General features: G+C 38.3%; 1 protein-coding gene across 4 annotated transcripts in view; it reads left to right on the plus strand.

Annotated features, from left to right (window-relative positions):
- The first annotated feature begins 3,453 nt into the window (after positions 1 to 3,453).
- The window catches only part of LOC136038682 (ribosome biogenesis protein BMS1 homolog), a 54,192-nt gene continuing 34,702 nt past the window's right edge, over positions 3,454 to 22,943 (plus strand). The window contains exon 1 of one of the 4 annotated variants that reach the window (XM_065721965.1): positions 3,454 to 3,527. In XM_065721965.1, the coding sequence (XP_065578037.1) occupies positions 3,474 to 3,527 (54 nt within the window). In that variant the 5' untranslated portion in view covers positions 3,454 to 3,473. Of the gene's footprint in view, positions 3,528 to 11,561; positions 11,662 to 22,943 lie in introns of those variants that run through there. The other 3 variants (XM_065721963.1, XM_065721964.1, XM_065721967.1) reach the window with 3 other exon arrangements.

Below are 22,943 nucleotides of genomic sequence, written 5' to 3' on the forward strand. Positions count from 1 at the left end.
TTTTGTTATCTGACCTTTTAACTATTTTTCACAAAATAGCTATTTCAGCTTTTTATCTGATGCATTTGGGAAAAAAGGGCATGCGGGGCTCTAGTTGCCTTCCGATCTCTTTTGACTCTTAAAAAGTGAACAAGAATTTACATTCTCCAAACAAATTAGCCCTCTCTGAAGCATATACAAGCATCCCTTCCATAAGCACGATATATGCCCCTTAGCATAAATTACAACCCCAGGCCCATGGGGGTTATATTTTCACCAGGGGTTTTTGTTATCTAACCTTTTAACTATTTTTAGTAAAATGGATATATCAAAATATTTATCTAGTATATTTGGGGAAAAAGAGCGTTGGGGTGGGGGGGGACTAGGTGCCCTCCAATTTCGCTTGAGTCTTGAAAATTATCTTAAGACTCTTTCCAAACAAATAAGCTCTCTCTGAAGTAAATACGAGCATCCCTGCCATAAGAACCATATATGCCCCAGGGCATTAATTTTAATGCCTGCTGGGCCCATGGGGGTTATGTTGGCACCAGGGTTTTTTATCTAGCCTTTTAACTCTTTCTAATAAAATGAAAATATAATAGTTTTTATTTGATGCATTTGGGGGGAAAAGGACGTTGGGGAGGGGGGTTAGTTGCCCTCTGATTTTTTATTCTTAAAAGATGAAGTACAATTTTTACTTTCCAAACAAATGAGCCCTCTCTGAAGTTTACACGAGCATTACTTCCATTAGAAACTCTTTGACCCCAGGGAAAAACTTAAAACGCCTTTCCCCTGGCGCCAGGGAGGGGGGGGGGGTTGTCTACACCGAAGTTTTATTATCTGATATTTGAACTATTTTTAACAAAATGGCGATCCCAGTATTTTTCTGACGCATTTGGGGGAAAAAGGGCGTGGGAGGGGGGGGGGGCTAGTTACCCTCCGATCTCTTTTGACTCTAAAAACTGAATCAAATGAGCCCCCTCTAAAGTTTATATGGGCATCCCTTCTATAAGAACCATATTTGCCCCAGGGCTTAACTTACATCACCTGCTCCCAGGCCTTGGGGGGTTGTGTTGACCCTGGAGGATCCGGGACCAACATTTATATAAGCATCCCTTTTTTAAGAGCCATATTTGCCTCCAGGGTATGACCTACTGCGCCTGCCCCTGGGCCCTGGGGGTCGTGTCGACCACGGAATATTTGTTATATGAGCTTTGAACTCTTTTAAGCAAAATGGCTGCCACAAAATTTTTATTGGATGTATTTAAGGGAAAAAGGTGAGGGGGGGCTAGTCACCCTCCGATCACTTTTGACTCTTAAAAAGGGCAGTAGAACTCTCGATTTCCAAATCGAAAGTGTCCCCTTTGAAGTTTATACGACAACTCTTCCATATGAAGTGCCTGTGGGAAAAAAAAACCATTGGAGCCGTATAGCCTTTATTATTGGCAACGCTATAGCGTGGCCTTCGATCATAACCCAGGTTTTGAAGTGGAACTGAGTAGTCTGATCAAAGATACTGCAATGTCGCTACCTGTTCATGAATTAAAACATTAAAATATGGACTAGGATTAGCCAAAAAAGATTCAAAACTTGGCATTTCTCTTCTTGAATGCGTCAGAAAGGGTGTAATTTCCAAATACCCTGGCTTGTAGAAAAGCCTGAGGTTTTTAGAAGGGTAATAGAAAATATTTTAATAAACTCCCTTCAAGCTTGTGCTTTCTGATTATTGCCCCGCTGGTATCGGTGAATAGCATTGCCATTCAGCTAAGATAAAAACTGGGAGCATTATGACTAAGTTAAACTTCAACTGATTCCCTTATACTCCTTATCTCAGAGCCACCAAAACCTAATTAAAGTTCTTATAAGCTGTATTAGTCAAGGAATTTATTAATTATAAAGTTTAAATTTATAGAAAGGCGAAAAGAGAAAGATTGTATTTCTTTTTTAGACTACTCACTATTGGAATTATCAAGTTAAACTCATTGTAAACGATTTGCAGGAAAAACGTAATTCTGATGTCTGATTTGGTTTCTATGGGTGAACTGGTAACCTGTCTTTTCAGCACGAAAATACGAAGAATATATTGTTTTGATTTAAGTGATTCTGTACTTTTCTTATGAATTTCTCCGCTAATCTTGCAATAAAAAAAAAGAATACTTACGCAAGTAATGGATTACTTTTGCTTCCGAAAATTGTTATATAAATAGTTTTTAGGATTGACGGAGGAGTCAGCTACATTAAGTAAAATGATGATTTTGGAATTGGTATCCATACCCTGCAGAATTTTGCTCTCATAGACTCTTTAAGCCTCGTGTTTTTGAACCAACGCCATATCATTTTCTCTGATTGTTTCTAAGAATAAGTATTTTATTCTCAGTGATGGACAACTTTTTATTAATTGTTTCTTCCTTTTCATTTGAATAAGTTGGTTCAGCTCAAACAGCAACTTTTAACAGATATTAAAGTTTTCAGCGTATAAGAATAACCTGAAAGTCTTCAAATCTATACAACCAAAAGATACAGGCATATTTTAAATCAATTTAGAAAATCCTTAAATCCCATTAATCAGTGGTTGGGATATTTTTTGAGTTTGGGATGTTTTATTCATTAGCCGACGTTGCTGACTAAAACAAGAAAAATTCAGCATCAAAAGGGCAATTTGTTCAACAGCTTTGTAATTTTTTTTTCTAAATTATGTATAAAAATAGCTAATGAAGATAAAACATAAATTATTCTTTACCTGAAAATCAAAATTATGCCCTTGGGACCTAAATCTTTATGCCGTAGTTTCCAATGATAATATGTAATTTATTCTGAACTAATCAATTGTTCGTGTTTTGCTTAGGGCTGTGAGCTATTCTCGCGATTAAAAAAAAAGACAAAAAAAAAGACAAAGTTCTTAAGAATGCGCCTCACAAAATGAAATCCCTTAGTAATATAAAGCTACAACAAAGTAACAAGTCCCTTGGAGGAGCAAAACTAACCTAATGACCATGAAAACGTCTTGTGATTTGGGTTCCTTTTCGAACGAGTCCTTTTCTAGTAAAAACTAGTTTATCCTAGCCCTTTTAACCGAACCTTCTCTTTTAAGTCGATCTCCATTTAACAAGACCCTCATTTAGCTAAGCCCTCAAGTAACTAAACCTCGATTATACTCAAACTCATTGCGATTCACATTTGCTTATCTTAACTAAGGCTGAGTTAAATAAACTTTAAATGGGGATTAATTAAAGGTCTTTTTAAACACGATTTGGATTAAATGTGGATTATATTGATCGGTAATTTTGTTGCATAAAAGTTGAGTCAAATGAATCGAGTTCAAAGGGACTCAGTGACACAGACACTGAATGGATTTCCTGTAAGTGGTGTTTGACTAAATGACCTGAAAATTAAAAGTGAAGTTGGTTCTTAATTTTCTGATTTTTAGTGCCATCTATAGATTCAAATTTATCATTTTTTCAAGAAGATAAAACATTTGGCTTTACATCCCGGATATGATAAAAGGGAAATTGGTCTGCATGAAGATAGTCATTCAAGATTTTTCTCAGGTTTTAAGATTGGGATTATTATTGCTTTTGTCCAATTATCTGGTATAGTGTTTTTATTTAGTGATTTTTCAAATAGTTTGGTGAGCTTAAGTATCACATTTTTTGGAAGTTATCTATTTTATCAATTCCAGTAGGCCTAGCACCCTTTTTTAGTGACTTTAGTTGTTAACTAATGTCATCAGTTTTAATTATATTTGATATTGTACTGGTATTCATTGAGTGGCTCCTATCTTTGTGTGGGCCAGCTGTTTGTTCTGGTTGAGAATGAGGTTATTTTCAAAGTGATCAGCTGGGATTTCTGATAGCTTGTCAGGGTTATGATAGTCCAGCTGATTTACATGAAGTGTTTTTGGATGTTGTGAAGGTTTCTCCCTCTTAATTATTATGTTGAAGTTACTCCATAGATCTTTTAAGAGAAGTGTTATGGTTGAATTTGGGGTGAAATTCTAGTAGGCCTATAGTGACTTCTTGCTGTCTCAGAAAGGGGTTAGGTTAGTAAAATGAAACTTTTGGGGATGGGTCTACAGGTTAGAGTATATCCTGGGAAGGTATTGAAAAGTACCAACCTCCACTCTTTCTCCTTCTAGAGGGCCCTGAAATTTGCCTACATGACAGGTCTAGGCCTATAGGCTACCTATAGAAATTTTGACAAAATAACATGTTACCTTAATTTTCAGTTACCAGTTGCTTTTCCTCTGCCTTTAGTTCAGAAAAATGCAATTCCTGTTATTTGAGTAGGGTAAGATGACCAGTAGGCTACTGGGACACTTCAATCACTCTGTCTATTCTGGGACAGAATCTTTGGTTGCATTGCAACATGTCCAATACTGGGACAAAAGACAACAGGTTTTTTGGAAGCAACCCAGAAAAATGTATGGATTGGGTGTCCAAGATTAAAGTCTTTTGTCCCAGTATTGGACATGTTGTAATCCAATCAAAGATTCTGTCCCATAATAGGCTGAGTGATCAAAGTGTCCCAGTACTGGTTGTCTTACACTAGAGTTCTGAGCCATATCAATGTTTTTTTTTTTTCCAAATTCAGGAAATGTATTTGCATATCTTTAAAACCTTATAAATTGGGATTGAACAAAGTTGTGAAGCTGAAAAAAAATTTTGTTGTCATTTATTCAAGCAGAAGGTCTATTTTGCAAGGTTTCACTTTTATAACACACATATTTTAAAGGCCATCAAAGGTCAGAACCCTATAGATAGAGAGGGAGTAGAGGTAGGTACTTCAAAATACTTTCCTGGGACATACTTTAGCCTGTAGACCCATCCCTGAAAGTTTCATTTTCCTCATTTTCATTTTCCCATTTCCAAGATAGCAAGAAGTTGCTTAACTAGAATTTTACTGGCTGCTTCATATCTGGCAGTCCATCCAGGAGCAGAGTTGAGCCATTTGTGTGGTTTATTATCCACTATTTGTAGGTTTTTTTTTGCAGTTTCATAAAATAATGTCTGTGATTTTCTCTATGGTATCATTCGTTGTGAGAAGGTCAGTCTGGTCTTAAGTTAGTTTGTTCTAGTTAATTTTGTCATTTTTACCTTAAAATTACCTTAAATCACAGCTTGGAGTGAAATAAGGACTTTTGATCCTGTTGAATCACTCCTTGTGATGACAGTTGCATACGTGATTGATTAGATTCTGGTGCATCCCAGTCAAATCTCCATGGTTTGTCACTCCACTCAGCATCCAGATGGCGTTTGAATACATCTGTTGATTTGAGAAGAAGCTGCATCTTGGTTCAGTCCTTGCATGAAGTTTGCAGATTTGTTTTGGGTGTCCCCATGTTATGTGGGAGGGGTCAATCTCCAGGAGCTCATTTTCTTGGTTGGTAGATAGGAGTTTATGTGCCTGGAGGAGTATATATATATATATCTATGATTTTGCTTTATGATTCTATATATGATTATGCTTTATCCACTGGCACAATTACAAATTCATTCTGTAGATTAGCAATTGCTTGTTTAATCTTCGCATTATAAAATAATGATTTAGTGTTACTATTTTTTAAGTTAGAATATATTAATCACTAATTTAGGAAAACAGTCTTCCTTTTCTCCTTCTGTCTTTTTTTTTTATGTGTGTTTGTGCTGTTGCATTGGTGATTTCTCTTTTCATGATATATATATAATATATATATATATATATATATATATATATATATATATATATAGATTAGGGGGGAGCAGTTTAAGTTCTCTGATACAAATTACCTTAATTACCTTAATTTGCACTTCAGAGCAAATTAAGATCTGTAGATCTGTTGAATGCTCCTGAGTTGAATCAGTGATGTCTCATAGCAGGTATGAGCAGGACGGAATGTCCCACTCATACTTCCAGTCTTTCGTGGCCCACTCTTTATCCAGTGCCTTCTTGAATGCTTCGGGGGTGGGGGCTGAGACTGTTGCTTCACACAGTTCATTCCAGGGGTTGACGACTCTGTTGGTGAAGAAACTTTTTCTGGCCCTGGTTCTGACTGACTGCTTGAACAGCTTCTTTGAGTGTCCTCTGGTGCACTGTGGGGGGCCTGGGTGGATGGGCAGGATCTTGGCATATGATGAATTCAGCAATTTGCGGGTCATCATCATGTCACTACGGTTGCGCCTGTACACGAGGGTAGGGAGGTTGAGAGCCCGTAAACGATCTTGATAAGGTTTGTCTCCAAGGTTTGTGATGGCCTTGGTTGCTCTCCTCTGGACTCCCTCAATTAGCCTGACATCTCCTTTGTATGTTGGGAAGGCAGCGCACATGCCAAAATCCAAAACGGGTCTGACTAGTGCCTTGTAAAGTTTCAGGAAAACTAGTGGGGATCTGCTGGTAACTGTTCTTTTGATCAGACCTAAGTTTGTGTTGGCCTTGGACACGCTCTTGATGGTGTTGGCATGGAACTTGAGAAGGCTGTCAACGATGACCCCAAGGTCGCGTTCCTCTGTGCTGGTCTTGATGGGTGAATCGGAGTTGGAGGCATGTTCATGCATATGGTATTGGGCACATGGGTTTGAGGATCCAAAGTGTAGCGTGCTGCACTTGCTTATATTGAACGATAAGAGCCATTTGTCTGCCCACAGCTGGATTTTCTGGACATCTGTTTGCAGGGATTTTACATTCACTGCTCCAAATAGCTTTGAGTTGTCAGCATAGAGAGACAAGTTGTTTTCCACCTCGCTGAATATATCGTTGATGTAGATGTTGAACAGTGTAGGACCAAGGACAGTTCCCTGCGGTACTCCACTGATGACATCACAGGGCTCGGAAAAGACCTTTTCACCTCCAACACCAAATAGCCTGACACTCTGGGTTCGTCCTGACAGGAAGTCCATAAGCCAATCAACCAGGTTGGGGTGTAACTGGGCAGCAGTAAGCTTTTCTCTTAGCCTTTTGTGTGGGACTTTATCAAAGGCCTTAGCAAAGTCTAGTAAAACTAGGTCCACTGGCAATCCTTTGTCAAGCAAATCTGTAATGATGTCATATGTTTCCAGTAAGTTTGTTTCAACTGACTTTCCTGGTTGAAACCCATGCTGATTAGGGGATAGGATATTGTTGACTTTCAGATGTTCCAGTATTGCATCATTGACCACTCTTTCAAGGATTTTTGCGACTACTGATGTGAGACTTATAGGTCTGTAGTTTTCTGCTTTAAGTCTGCTGCCTTTTTTGAATATTGGGGTCACAAAAGCAGTTTTCCAATCAGATGGGACAGATTTGGCATTAATAGACTTTTGGAATAGGTCAGACAGTGGTCCTGCGATGATGGTTGCCAGTTCCTTCAGCAGTCTTGGGTGTAAGTGATCTGGTCCAGCCGATTTATTTGTGTCAAGATTTTGAAGCCGTTTGAGGATGTTGGAGGGGTCGATGCTGACTTGCTCCATCGTTGTGGGGGCTTCATAGCCCGGGCAGTTTGGCAGGGGGCCTTCCGGTTCACAAGTGAAAACTGAAGCAAAGTGCCTATTTAGTTCGTTTGCTACATCAGTTATGTTGGTTACGGTAGTGCCACAGGGTTTCACCAGTCTGGAGATAGTTCGACGGGAGTGGTTCTTGCTAGAGACATAATTCCAGAATTTTTTAGGATTTGTCTTACTTTCTTTGGCAAGATTGGACTCCAGATTTTCGTAGAGTTTTCTGGTGAGGTTTCTCAGCTTGTTTCGTGCCTTGGTGAATTTTGTGTGTTGCTGCAGGTCTCCTGACTGCCTGAACTTTTTCCATGACCTCTTTTTCCTATTTATTTCTCTTTTGATGTCTTTTGTCATGTAGGGGAGGGATCTAGGTTTTGGTTTGAAACTGGTCTTTGTGTGGGCATCCTGAGCTTTCAGCAAAACACCCTTGAATTTGGTCCATTGTTCGTCAACTGTGCCACTTAGTACATTCGGCCAGTCTGTAGTGGATAATTCATTTCGAATAGCAATGTAGTCGATAAACACTTTTTTGACTAGCTTGTTCTTAAGTACCTTCACTTTCAGCATGAGCTCTATAGTTAGGTGATCGCTTTTACCAAGGGGTGGTGAGTAATCAATACTTTGAACTAAGCTTTTGTCATTCAAGATAACCAGGTCAAGTGTTGTTGGGCGCTGAAGCAATCTGTATCTAGTTGGTTGGTCAACTATCTGGTGTAGGGACAATTCACTGAGGCAATTTAGGAAAGGCTGTTGCTTGTCTTGTTCGGTTGGAGTGGCACCACATCCAAAACCGTTTATCCAATTTATAGATGGAAGGTTGAAATCGCCGGCAATAAGCAGATGTCCTTTGAGGTTCGAATTTAGTGTGCATATTATTTCTGCTATTGCTTGTTCGGTTACAACTTGGGATGGGGCTGAGGGACTTCTGTAGATGCATTCGATTCTGACTGTCTCTGACTCATGGCTCCCTGGCACGCATAGATCAAAGCAAACTGCCTCAACAAAGGGGCAAAGGAGAGGAACATCAATTATCTTTGTATTGTATCCTGCTTTAGCGAGGGCTAGTGTTCCTCTTTTGCAACCCTGGGACGACAGATTTGAGAGAACTTGGTAACCTGGGATTTTCACATGGGAATCGTGAAATTTGTTACTACTGTTTTTAGGGCAGACTTCAGTCAGTAAGATCACATCGAACTTTTTTGAGTCAATTAGGGTTTTTAGTTCATCAATTTTGTTGGGCAACTGGTCAACATTAGTAACACATACACTAAAGTCAGAACTTACGGTTGCTGGTTCTGGTTGGCTTCTGTCCAGTATGGTTTGTCTGTTGTTATTTTCACCAGAGTCACTTTCTTCCTCAACAGAAACAAAGCTCAAGTCTTCTTCTTCTTCCTGGGAAGCCTCCGCAGTTACAATAGTACTTGAAAAACTTGAATCTGCCGAATTCTGACATGACACGAGCGAATTATTAGATATAACATTTGAATTAACATTAGCAGAAATAGCTCTTAAATCAACATGGGAAATATTTGGAGAAGGATTGGATGAAGCTTCACAAGAAATATCAACTGACGATTTATCAAAACGAAGCACTGGGGAAACAAAACTATTTACATGAGGATGCGATGATATAACTAGGTTTCCATCGTGGATTGCTTTGGAGGGGACCGGGGTGGCGCTTCCCAGCTGCGATGAGCAGCCTCGTTTTTTGGAACGATTTGGCCCTTGAAGATCATGAGGTTGGGCTCACCTGAGCTTATTCTTCTTTTCAACTCCTCAACTAAAGCCTTCCTCCTGTTTCTCTCTGTCTTGGATGCGTCACCACGAAATTGTATATCCTCGCGGAGCTCGCGGGAGCGGTTGATGATTGACCTTTTGATGTCCAGGCTTGGGACAGTAAAAAGGACAGGAGGAGGGCGTGCAGATGGCAGAGAATTAGTAGGGATCGGAAGTCTTCTCACATTATTGATGTGAACGTCTCTGAGCTTATACTTTTGATCAATATAAGATTTGATGAATAGTTGGTCATTGGGTTGCGGAGGGATCCCGAACGCAACAATGTTAAGGGCTCTACGTTGTCTGTCCCTTTCTTCAGAAAAGTGGCGCTGGATCTCACTATCAAGATGCTGGGTGAGATTGGCTTTGATGCTTGTTGTCTCTTGAAGAACAACCGTCTGGACTTCGGAACGCATTTCAGAGAGTGAGCATTTTTCGGACACCCGGGTTTCCAGTGCTGACACTTGTGATTTTATCTCACTGACAGTTTGTGAGATTTCAGCTTTTAATGATGTTTCCAAGTCTTTTAAAGATGCTTGGACAATTTCTTGAAAGGCCGCTTGAGATGGGATTTTATCAATAATCTCATTTTTCATGCTATCTATTGTAGCTTTTACGATATTCTCAACACTAGCATTTTGAGTATTAACAGATGTTGATCCATATTTACATGCTGGGCACTTGATACAAATATCTACACGTCTGGAGATTTTAGTGACAAGCAGATATTCAGGTTCAGGCATGTCTAGACACTCGGCACATATCCACTTGTCACACCCATCACAAAGAATGGCATACGAATCATTTTCTAATGCAATATTGCAGGCAAGACAATTGTCGGATCCTTTTTTCGGACTTATATGAGTCCTTTTTGGTCTTCTACTTGATGTGGCCTTAATTTCGCTAGGTGGCGGCATGATATGAGAAAAAAAAATCGCTGGAAAAAATGCGGGGAAAAAAAAAGCTTTTCAGCCAACAGATATCAATTTATCACGGGGTTTTCAGAACTTGGGGGACCTGTGGGAAGCGCGGATACTCAAATCGCCTATCCTCAGCAGTTTAAGGATGAATATCCCGCCGGTACCAATACGGCTCTTCGTGTTTGTTATCGCTCTCTTCTGCACAGGTTTCCCCAAATGCAGAAAATAAACGATTCAGCTTACGTAGTCTATGGCTTTATAAAAAAATAAACAGATACTTCACAAATTTGGACCGGCAACACTGTAAAGGCAAAAAAGGAAGAACGGGAAGATGTGCAATTCCCTGGAGAATTGAAAATAAAATAAATTGCCCAAAAGTCTAAATATATCAATCACAGCACTGAGGTAGGTCCCTTAAATCAAAACCTAGGGTATCACAAGACCTGGGAAAATGCAAAAAACAAAGAAAAACAGTTTTATCTCACAGTTTAATACATATATATCCAGGGTTCAAATTTATACAGCCACATGGATTTGTTGTTGTTGGAAGACTGATAATGATAGGTAAATCATTTACCTATCAAACAAATGATAGGTCTATATTAGGATTCATGATGAAATTAATTTTAAATGTAGGTCTATGTCTAGGCTATTTCTTAGCTGTCTGAGCAAATAGCGTAAACTATTAGAAAAGCTACTTTTTGTTATCTTAGAGAGAGATTAGGAAAAGTAATGAGTAGAGGGAAAAAATAAATCTAAAATTTAGATTGTTTAAATTGAAAATTTAGGGTAAAATAAGAAACAATGGTAATAGGAAATGTGCATTCCCAAGCTCTATTCCTAATAACACACCTTTCTAACTGATAAAAAACCTTTGTTCTGTACATCAGAGCCTAGCCTACTAGCCTTTGAAAGCTAGGCCTAGCTCTCTAGAAAACCTTAATATTTTATAAGCACAGACAAAATTATGCTACTTACAAACTCCTAAATCTGAAGTAATCTCCAATATAACTGTATTAGTATGCTCTCTGGATATAATTTTATAAGTCTTGTCAGTACATTCCATCTCAAATTTCTGAACTGAACTTTCAAACTCAATAGACAGTTGAATTGCAAATAGAACTTGAATCCCACCCTCTTCCCAAGGGACTTGATAGGCTTCCTTAGAAATATTAATCATATTTACTCCACTATAAACTTAGCTTATCTACAAAACCCATCTCAGGGGAGTCACATGCACATGGTCGTCCCATTTTAAAAATATACGAGACTGACATCACAATCCTCAAATAATCTTTTTATTTGGAGGTTATAAAGTGCCAGCCCACAAACAAGTAATCCTGAGCGTTTGAGGAGATAATCCGACTAACCTCTGACGTCATATGCGTCTCAAAAAACGCTTGGATTAATCAGATTAGTAATCGGACAAGTAAACAAACACAGGGATGATAAAAGGGAAATTGGTCTGCATGAAGATGGTCATTCAAGATTTTTCTCAGGTTTTAAGATTGGGATTATTATTGCTTTTGTCCAATTATCTGGTATAGTGTTTTTATTTAGTGATTTTTCAAATAGTTTGGTGAGCTTAAGTATCACATTTTTTGGAAGTTATCTATTTTATCAATTCCAGTTGGCCTAGCACCCCTTTTTAGTGACTTTAGTTGTTAACTAATGTCATCAGTTTTAATTATATTTGATATTGTACTGGTATTCATTGAGTGGCTCCTATCTTTGTGTGGGCCAGCTGTTTGTTCTGGTTGAGAATGAGGTTATTTTCAAAGTGGTCAGCTGGAATTTCTGATAACTTGTCAGGGTTATGATAATCCGGCTGATTTACATGAAGTGTTTTTGGATGTTGTGAAGGTTTCTCCCTCTTGATTATTATGTTGAAGTTACTCCATAGATCTTTTAAGAGAAGTGTTATGGTTGAATTTGGGGTGAAATTCTAGTATAGTGACTTCTTGCTGTCTCAGAAAGGGGTTAGGTTAGTAAAATGAAACTTTTGGGGATGGGTCTACAGGCTAGAGTATATCCTGGGAAGGTATTGAAAAGTACCAACCTCCACTCTTTCTCCTTCTAGAGGGCCCTGAAATTCGCCTACATGACAAGTCTAGGCCTATAGGCTACCTATGGAAATTTTGACAAAACAACATATTACCTTAATTTTCAGTTACCAGTTGCTTTTCCTCTGCCTTTAGTTCTGAAAAATGCAATTCCTGTTATTTGAGTAGGGTAAGACAACCAGTACTGGGACACTTCAATCACTCTGCCTATTCTGGGACAGAATCTTTGGTTGCATTGCAACATGTCCAATACTGGGACAAAAGACAACAGGTTTTTTGGAAGCAACCCAGAAAAATGTATGGATTGGGTGTCCAAGATTAAAGTCTTTTGTCCCAGTGTTGGATATGTTGTAATCCAATCAAAGATTCTGTCCCAGAATAGGCAGAGTGATCAAAGTGTCCCAGTACCGGTTGTCTTACACTAGAGTTCTGAGCCATATCAATGTTTTTTTTTCCAAATTCAGGAAATGTATTTGCATATCTTTAAAACCTTATAAATTGGTTTTGAACAAAGTTGTGAAGCTGAAAAAAATTTTTGTTGTCCTTTATTCAAGCAGAAGGTCTATTTTGCAAGGTTTCACTTTTATAACACACATATTTTAAAGGCCATCAAAGGTCAGAACCCTAAAGATAGAGAGGGAGTAGAGGTAGGTACTTCAAAATACTTTCCTGGGACATACTTTAGCCTGTAGACCCATCCCTGAAAGTTTCATTTTCCTCATTTTCATTTTCCCATTTCCAAGATAGCAAGAAGTTGCTTAACTAGAATTTTCCTGGCTGCTTCATATCTGGCAGTCCATCCAGGAGCATAGTTGAGCCATTTGTGTGGTTTATTATCCACTATTTGTAGGTTTTTTTTTGCAGTTTCATAAAATAATTTCTGTGATTTTCTCTATGGTATCATTTGTTGTGAGAAGGTCAGTCTGGTCTTAAGTTAGTTTGTTCTAGTTCATTTTGTCACTTTCACCTTAAAATTACCTTAAATCACAGCTTGGAGTGAAATAAGGACTTTTGATCCTGTTGAATCACTCCTTGTGATGACAGTTGCATAGGTGGTTGATTAGATTCTGGTGGAAGATTCTGGTGCATCCCAGTCAAATCTCCATGGTTTGTCACTCCACTCAGCATCCAGACGGCGTTTGAATACATCTGTTGATTTGAGAAGAAGCTGCATCTTGGTCCAGTCCTTGCATGAAGTTTGCAGATTTGTTTTGGGTATACCCATGTTATGTGGGAGGGGTCAATCTCCAGGAGCTCATTTTCTTGGTTGGTAGATAGGATTTTATGTGCCTGGATCATATCCCCATGTTTCCGCCTGTAGACTAAAGAGGGGAGGTTAAGTTCCTTCAACTGTTCACTGTAGGGCTTGTTTTCCATACCGACAATCAGCTTAGTGGCCCTTCATTGGATTTGCTCAAGCACTACCTTATCCTTTTTGAATCAAGGGGTGGCCAGGATGGTCCCCACCTCCAAACACGGTCTTACCAGTCCTTTGTAGAGCTTGGTGATTACATGTCTACTTCTGCTGGTAATGCTGTGGTTAATGATACCTAGGGCTCTGCTAGCATTGGCTGAGATCATCTGTGAGTGGGAGGTGAATTTTAACTGGGAGTCTACAATAACTCCAAGGTCTCTTGAACATGCTCCAGTATGTGGTGACTTCCAGGGATTTGGGTCAAGGTATTATTGCTGTGTCCAAAATGTATGACCTTGCATTTTTCAGTGTTGAATTCCAGCAACCATCTTTTGAACCAGTAGCACATGTGGTTGAGATCAGTTTGGAGGGATTGGCGGGCAGAAGTGGTATTTGCAGGACCAATGAGTTTTGAATCATCTGCATAGAGAGTGGTTTTGTTACTGGTGATAAGGGCTAGCTCATTTATATATATATATATATTGAACAGGGTAGGGCCCAGGATACTGCCCTGTGGGACCCCGCTGGTGACTTTGACTTCATCAGAGAGTGCGTGACTGTTTGTTCCATTGGTCACTTTCACTTGCTGCATTCTGTCCCTCAGAAAATCCTCGATCCAACTGATCACATTTGGACTAAGATACAGGGTGCATAGCCTATGAATGAGGTAGTGGTGACAAACCTTGTCGAAAGCTTTGGCTAGATCCAGCAGGATTATATCCACTGGTACTCCTTTTCTAGTAGGTCAGTAACAAGACTCAAGAAGGTTTGTATCCAATGGTCTCTTAGAACCAAAACCATGCTGGCTACTGCTGATGAGTGAGTTAGCCTCAAGATGGTTAATGATGCGTTTGTTCACTATTCTGTCCATTACCTTGCATGCCACACAGGTAAGGCTGATAGGTCTATAGTTTGCTGCTGATGTTTTGCTACCCTTCTTGTGAATTGGGATGACTATCGCCTTCTTCCAATCCCTTGGAAGCTTCCCTTGTGCTAGCGACAAGTTAAATAATTTTACCAGGGGTGCTGAAATAGCAGGGCTTAGTTCCTTCAGCAGTCATGGGCTCAGATCATCATGTCCAGTCAATTTGTTCACATCAAGCTCTTTAAGCTGTTTGGTTACTTCTTTGACTGTGATTGGTGAGTGTAACATTGGGAAGGGAGTATGAGCCTGTTCTGCTGGCTGGAGGGCTGATTGGAGGTCATCCTTAGAAAACACTGAGGCAAACTGCTTATTCAGAAGGTAAGCTTTTTTGGAGGCACAGGAAGAGACTGAGCTGTTATTCTCCAAGTCCGGTACTGAGTGTCTGCCTCATTTACATAGGGAGATATGTTTCCAGAATAACTTAGGGTTTTCCTTGACATTATTGGCCAGATGTTCTTTGTAGTTTACAGTGAGTTTCCGCGTTTCTTTTCTGAGGAGATTCCTGGTGATTTTGTAGTTCTCGTACACTGTTGTTGTTCATCCTTCTTTCATTGAATGACCATTTTTCAGGATAAAAAATCTGTTATTTGTGTAGTTGGTATTTGTTTCTATGTAGATTGTGTAGTGATCACTATCAAAATCATGGGATGAGTGTATAGTTGTTTGAAATAGTAGGTCCTTGAGATTTTGGTTAGATCTATTGATGTGATTTTTCCAGTTTGTTTGCATAAGCAAGTTTCAGGATCGCAGGGGGTAGCTAGGGGGAGGTTTAGATCATTTATTATTTCTAAGAGGCATTTAGCCTTTTGGTGATTTTTTGCATGTGTGTTCCATGTCTGATGGTGAAGGTTGAAGTCACTGGTAATTATTTTGGGGTTTTGAATATTTTTGAGAGTGCTCCATAGTTAGTTTTTATCAAGGTTGCTACTTTTGTTATTGTAGTAGTTTACAATAGAGCGTATTCCCATTAATGTTGTTTAGTTTTATTATGTCAATTTCATTTTGTCCACCAAAGGTGATAGGGATTTCCTCACTGACAAGTTAGTCCCTTATCATCTGTAGCATTGATAACCATTGAACAAATTTTTTCCTTTCAAGAAGGATTCCTGTAGGCACACAATGTCTGGTTTTTCTCTTAATAGAATATTTTTTAGCTCTGTTTTTTGCTGCTGGTCAAGCAGTTTGTGTTTAGTTGAGTTATTTTTATATTTTTGATTTTTGCTTATATATTTTTCTTGTTGGATTTTTTTCTTCATTGGTTTTAGGGGTGTATTCATCTTCTGATTCATCATTTGACAGCTCAGATTCTGTTTCTAAATCTCTATGATCTTTTGTGAGATTTTTCCTATGAATGTCTTGATTTGTTTCACTTTGTTCTGTTGCAAAGCTTGGTTTTTGGGATCAGGTCCAAAAGCATAGTTATAGCTTTAGTTAGCTTGTTTATTACTTTTTCTTGTTTTTTTTATTGATTCTTCAAGTCTCTTTAGGGTGGTGATGTTTCAGGCATAGGTATAATAAAACTTGAGGAAGCTAGAAGTAGAGGAAAGTTTGTGATTTGTACCAAAATCTGTTTGATTTTTGTTGTGCAAAGGGGAGAGTGGGGTAGGTTGGTCACTTTTTTGCTTTGGCAGACTGTATGGCCAAAGTTTGTGAGCTAGAAAAATGATTCTGGTGCCAAGAGATAGAGCATTCATTGTTCAACGTCCAGGATAAAAAAAAATTGTTTACCATTATTTTATCTTCTGCAACATTTTCAACAGATGAGGTCACAAGTGACCTATGTGCCCCATGGGTGGGGTAGGTTGGTCAGGCACATGGGACAGGTTGGTCACACTGTTAGTAATCTCTATTTTACTTCTAACACTAGATACAGTTGTAGTACTATTATTGTTCCAATTATATTTTACTTCATATACGAAATTTAACTCATGTTTTGTTTATTCAACCAAATATTTGCTCAAACTTATATCAAAGACCAGTGCTTTTGCAGTATGCTCAGTCCCCCCTAACCCTGGGAACTAGAAGCTTCATAACAATGTCACTTTTGGGAACTAGTGACTCATCAACTACTTCCAGAAAAACAAAATTGCATGAGGGAGATTTCCTCCAAAGGAAGGTGACAACATATCCTTCACTGGTGTCTTCCTTGACTTCCCCAGCAAAGTACTTTCTCACTCTCTTCCCTAAAAATTCCACAAGAATAAAGTCATCAACACTGATTTCATCTTTATCAGCTGTACAGTCCTCCATATCAATGTCAAGATCAGAATCATCAACAAAGACCATCTCATTTTCACTATCAGAGCTGGAGTTCTCTGCTTTGACAAAAAGTGCCCTATGCAGCATTTCCTTTGTGGTGTTCTTGCTGGATTTACTGGCTTTGTTCTTATCACTTTGGACATGCTTTCCATCTTTGCGTTTTTTTTAGCTGATAGTTCTTTAATTAAAGCGTTTTTGACTAGTGTGTCAGTAAGAACCTGGAACCTCTCCTTTTCCGCTTCATTGTATCACCCTTTTTTGGTGGTGCCTTACTACTTCTGGGCTAAGTGCAGCAGACACCAATGCCCCAAGGTCTTGAAAATCACTTGAACTTGGTTCTGAATGTGATTGAATTCCAGTATTTTCTGCAGGAAACATGTCTAATTCTGTTTGTTGTGGAATACCAGATGGATCAGGTCTGTTGGTAACCTCCATGGCTAGAAATTCATCATCCTGGAACACATGTTGATCACAGGGCCAAATTCCTGTGCCCCTGAATCCAGATGTGATATTTGTTGAAGTCAATGCAAGAGGAAAGGCAGTTCCAACTAATTCTACTACATCTTCAATAGAAATGGATTTTCCTGGATTGTTTGTCATCCACATGTTACAGGCAGCATTATAGTATGCCTTGAATAGGCTGTAACAACTCCAATCTAGAGGCTGCAGCTTATGGCTTTTGTGTGGCAGGAAGGTTAATGCTATGATGTGGGACTTCTTCATCAGTTCAAGCAACTCAATGGTACTCAGCTAGTCTGATTGTCCATTAGAAGAAGCGCCAGTCTTTCAATGCTAGGCTTGCTGTGGTGGATGAAATGTTCAAGAAAAACTGCAAAGTTCTCTCCAGTCATCCATCTTGAGGGATGAGCAACGCCCACACTCCCAGGTGGAGATCTCATCATGTGAGGAAGAAACTTTACCCTCAGAAAAACCATGAATGATGGGATGACAATTCCTTGAGCAGACACAACTTTGCACATTGTGACTAGCACCCCACTTTCTCCTGAAGTAATTCTTCCGACTTGCTTCTTTCCTTTATCGGGCACTATTTTTCTTGCATTCTGACCAGTAGTGGGGCCAGTTTCATCTAAATTCCATATATCACAAGCCAAAAAACTGTATTTGTGCAGCAGTGACTTGTATGTCTAAAAAAAAGCGTTGACTACAGGTCTGTTAAATGCAGTAGCTCTTGCAATTCTAGTTGCTTCTGGAGACTGGAGAGAAAGTGTTGGATTGCAGCATAAGAAGGCCAAGAGCCAATCCTTACCAGCTGCTTCTTCCCAATCATTAAAATCCTTTCCCAGTTTCTTAGCAAAATCAAATGCCAATATTCTGACCTCCATTGTCAAAAGTCCATGATGAAGCTGGGATGCTCTAATAAGGTAATTTTCAAGGCGTTTCTCCTCTTCAGCCATAAAAATTTGGTGCGTTGCATATCATGGGATAAATTTCTCCAGTGGTACTTCACTAACATCATTTGCATTTGTTCTACCTTCTTCTGAGAACTTCTGAGTGTAGCGCTTAAGAGTTGATTGGGGGATATGCATCTTGCATGCTATGGTAGCAAACTTTCTTCCTTCCATTATTTTTTGGACACCTTGTTTCATAACATCAGGAGGAATGGTCCAATTTTTGGTTTTTCTGTTGTAGGTCTTTATTTCTGTTTAATCTCACCTACCAAGACAACAAATTAATACAAAAATGAAGAAAATTCGAAAAAAATATATAAATAACATTTTCTCTCACACTGTGGGGCTGGTTGGACAGTACGTCTTCAAAGTGGCCAACCTGCCATGTAAAAAAACGACCAACCTACCATGTAAAAAAATGACCAACCTACCCCATGCGGAAAGCTAAACAAAAACATGACTACTTAAAAAAAACTATTAAAGTTGAAAATGCAGACCTAAGCCTAAAATGGAGCCAATTAGTTGCTTTCCTACCATGAAATTTTTTATGCAATTACTGTTCTCGTTTTCTCTCAAAACAAAAACACGTTGACCAAAATTTTTCCCAAAAACTTACCAAAAAATAAAAATATGTCTGCCACTTTTTTCATAAAGAGGCTGTAGCCACCATTTTTTCATGGCATGTTTATGATGCAATTTCTCACATTCAGTAGCAGTTCCAGAATTTTTTGGCAATGGATGGCAGACCAATGCCCAAGTGTTTAACCTGCCCCACTAGCCAACGTGTCCACTCTCCCCTATCTGGTATTTGTTCAAATATCTGGTATTTGTAGCATTGCACTGGCTGTGGAATGTATTGTTTGACTTTCTTGTTTATCCCCAAATATTGATTGTTGCTGGTAAGTTTTGTGGATTTTCGTAAGTCACAAGAATTGCAAATAATGTTTTAGATGCATCATTACCTATTTTTTGTAGCTTTTCAATTTCTGAATTTTCTGGCAGTTCGGCTGCTACTTCAGAGAAGTCTGCAATTTCTTTTTCAATAAATAGGATCCCTTTTTTGCGTGTGATCATATCTAGGGTCGTTAGGGCTATGATTTGGATAATCATGGAGCCACCAGGACCAGATCCCTCTATAATTGTTCCATGGTTAGCTAATTCTTTTTTAAGAAATCTGACTGCTAATAATTTAGCACCTGGAATGATTCTTCCTTTGATTTAGTTTTTGCACTGTATCCATGCCAGTACAATGTTTTTCTTGTCTAGTTTTTCAAATTTAGTTCTAAAATTAGGATCTTCATGGGCGTCCCTCATTTTTTTCCTCCTAGGTCTATTTCTCTCTTGAGCTTCACAATACAATAATCACAAATCAAGAGAGCACACACTACCTGCCTGCCCTAATGACTAAGGCTCCCCTTGCATACTCTATACTTACTCTTAGGCTTATTGCTATGAATAAATATATTCTCCTATCTTTTACAAACTATATTTTGCAATACTCCTTTCAAATATATAGGCCTGTAGATGAAAAATAAAAGACAATAATTTAACAGAGGCAAAGCAAAATTATTTTTCCCAATACAATTAAGCAGCCAATGGCAAGCTTTTTATTCTTCTTCTTAAAAAAAACAAACAAACAGATGGTGACAAAACAGGACTGGGTTTCTGGTTTGAAAACAGAAACCTTTCAATAGAAGAAAGACTTCTAGTTAAGTCTTCGATTTTCCAAGTTGAACTCAAAGCAATTGAAATAGTCATAACAGAAATACAAAACGTTTAAACACCTGACTCCTTCCTCATATGTTCTAACTCACTCTCTCCCCTTCTATATATATTGCTAATTACCAAGCCTTACCTACAAAGGGAATGGCAAAAATCTCCAAAATGATCAAAACCCTTCAAGAAAGGAAATTCACAATAAAATTATGTGGATACCCTCTTATATTGGACTATATGGTAATGAGATGGCAGATATGAAGGCTAAAGAAAGACTTACCCAACAAATTTCTTTATGTACTGCTTATCACCCTTTTGAAATACACAACAGAAGCAAAGAACATCTTATAAAAGATGTTCTCTTGTGGCTATCTCTAGGGCTACGCAATAGCCCTAGAAATATAGTTACAAGACCGTTCAGATATACTGAACAAAATGGCCATATCAAATTTTGATTGGAAGTATATAGAAAATTATGAGCTAAAGAGGAGGACTGATTGCCCTCCAATCACTTTTGACTCTTAAAAAGGGTACTAGAACTTTGAATTTCAAATCAAATTAGCTCCTTTAAAATATAAATGATATTACTAGCTATGATAGAGCAGCGCTGCTCTTTTAATACTAGAATACGTATAGTTTTTTTTTGTTTAATTGAAACTTCCCGTAAACGTTTCAACCTTAAGTTGAAACGTTTTCTAAAATGACGTCTTGCATCGGCCACTGCGCGTCTTTTCTAACTTATGACACTAAGTGCAGTAACTTATGCCCTTAGTGTCATAAGTTACTGCAACCGTAGAAGTAGTATCAAAAATATATACACACAGTGTCTTCTGGCTACTTCAAAATCCGTCGCAACTTACCCTGAAAGATCTAACTTAATAATGTAAGCCGTTATTGTGATATTGCTTAGTCCCCATATTGACAATCTACATGATCATAGTTCGTTTTGATTTAGTTCATTGTTCACCTAAATATTCCTTTAAAGTTTCTCCTTAATACCTTTAGCTTGTGTAATAGCAGTAGCAACATTAGTAGCAGTATGCACATAGCAATTTTTTTCTCAACATCCCCTTCAGCACACGATGAAATTTTTAACTTAATGCCATCAACCGGTCAGCATTGCTGATACATACTCTTGACAACTTATTTGGGCATACTGTTTTGATTTATTTCAATACAGCTAAAATTGGATATTTTATGAACACTGCTAAATCAGTGAGTTTCTTGTCAAGTGAATTAATTTAACATTTCACAATATTTGGTTTGGGATCATAGAGTCTTTTAATCCTGACCTAAGCTTCATAATTAATTCAGTGACCTTGTTATTTCGCAACAATTGGCTTGGAATTATAGAGACTTTTAATCCTGATCTATGTTTCATAATTAATTCAGTAACCTTGTTATTTCGCAACAATTGGCTTGGAATTTGTAATGTCATATATCAGTGACCTATATTTATAAATTGAACGGTTTAAATTCTGTGGTGGTTGAAAACAGGTGCCTTGAAAAGTTGCCAAGTATTAGCAAACAATCGGAGGATCTGAATGACTTTGAACTTATATATTCGCCTGTGTTAAATTTTTTCCAAAGTAATTGACAGAATTCGATTTCTGAGAAGGAAATTATTGAATATGGAGTGGATTTTTTTGCTTCGCCAGAAATAGTTGAAGCTAAGGCTGATTTATGGTCGAAACTTGCGCCTGATGAAATTCCCCCTCGCCGCAGTGGTGCAAAGTCTGCAACCAGTAATATTAAGGACATGCTCGATCTTTTGAAGAAGTGTGATGAAGCTGGCATCTCTATGCCAACTTATGTTATTAAACTTCCAACTGAAGTTCCAGTGTTGCCGGCTGTGGCCTATTCACAATTGGCCTCTAAAGTTTCTAAAGCTCATCAACTTGTTCAAATTGTGTCAGCAAAGTTGGACAATTATAGCCTCAATTACAATGAAATTCTTTTATTTCATTTGTAGTTGTTGTTACAAATGTGTTTAACATCTTCTCTGGTTCCGGATAGCTTTCTTTGTGGAAATGTCACCTCAATTCTAAAGCGGGGAAAACTCCCTTCTCAATGTTCATCTTATCGCCCTATAACCACTACGTGTAACTTGAGTAAAATCCTTGAATATATTTTAATTCCTCATTTAAATGAAAATATAAATTTTGGATCGAATCAATTCGGGTTTCAAGCTGGTATTGGTTGTCAACATGCACACCGTGTTCTTTCTTCCACCCTTAAGAATAGCATGGCTGAGGGGTCGCCACTTTATATGTGTACTTTGGACCTTTCTAAAGCTTTTGACAATGTAGTTCACAGTCAAGCTTTTTTTTCCCTTTTTAATAATGGTGTAAATCTTTCAGTCATTTTTCTTCTTCGTTTTTGGTATGAGAATTCTTTCCTTCGAATTAATAAATCTGGATCTCCGTTTGTCCGTTTATGTCGAGGTGTCAAGCAGGGAGGGGTTTTATCACCTAGTATATTGAAAATGTGCATTTCTGGTATTTTAGATGAAATTAGATCAAATTATTTTATTGGACTCTCAGATGTTTCTTATCTTGCTTATGCAGATGACCTTTTACTTTTGTGTAAAACTAAGCAAGGTCTTTCGTTTATGGTCTCAAAAGTTTCACGTCTATTTTCTAATATTGGTCTTTCTCTTAATATTGAGAAATGTGAATTTCTAGTTTTTAATGGTCCGACTTCCTCTAATGCTCCCTTAGCTTGTCGCGGTTTTTCAATACCCTTTGTTTCCGCCTTTCGGTGGTTGGGTATTACTGTTACGAATTCAATTTCTTGCCTACGGCAGTGCACTGTTTGTGATGTTCAAAAGAAAATTCAAATGGGCTATTCTAAGATAGTTGCTAATCGAGGGAAGTATAATAGACGTGCACTCGGTAGACTATATGCTACATTTTGTGATCATTCTGTCCTTTATCTTTCTGGTCTTTATCCCCTTCTAAAGAAAAAAGATGTTAATCAGATTCGGATTTTTTATTTCAGATATTGTTAATTTTTACTTTATCTCCCCCCTTGGTAT

Source organism: Artemia franciscana, chromosome 18 (genome assembly GCF_032884065.1).
Source record: "Artemia franciscana chromosome 18, ASM3288406v1, whole genome shotgun sequence".
NCBI lineage: Eukaryota > Metazoa > Arthropoda > Branchiopoda > Anostraca > Artemiidae > Artemia > Artemia franciscana.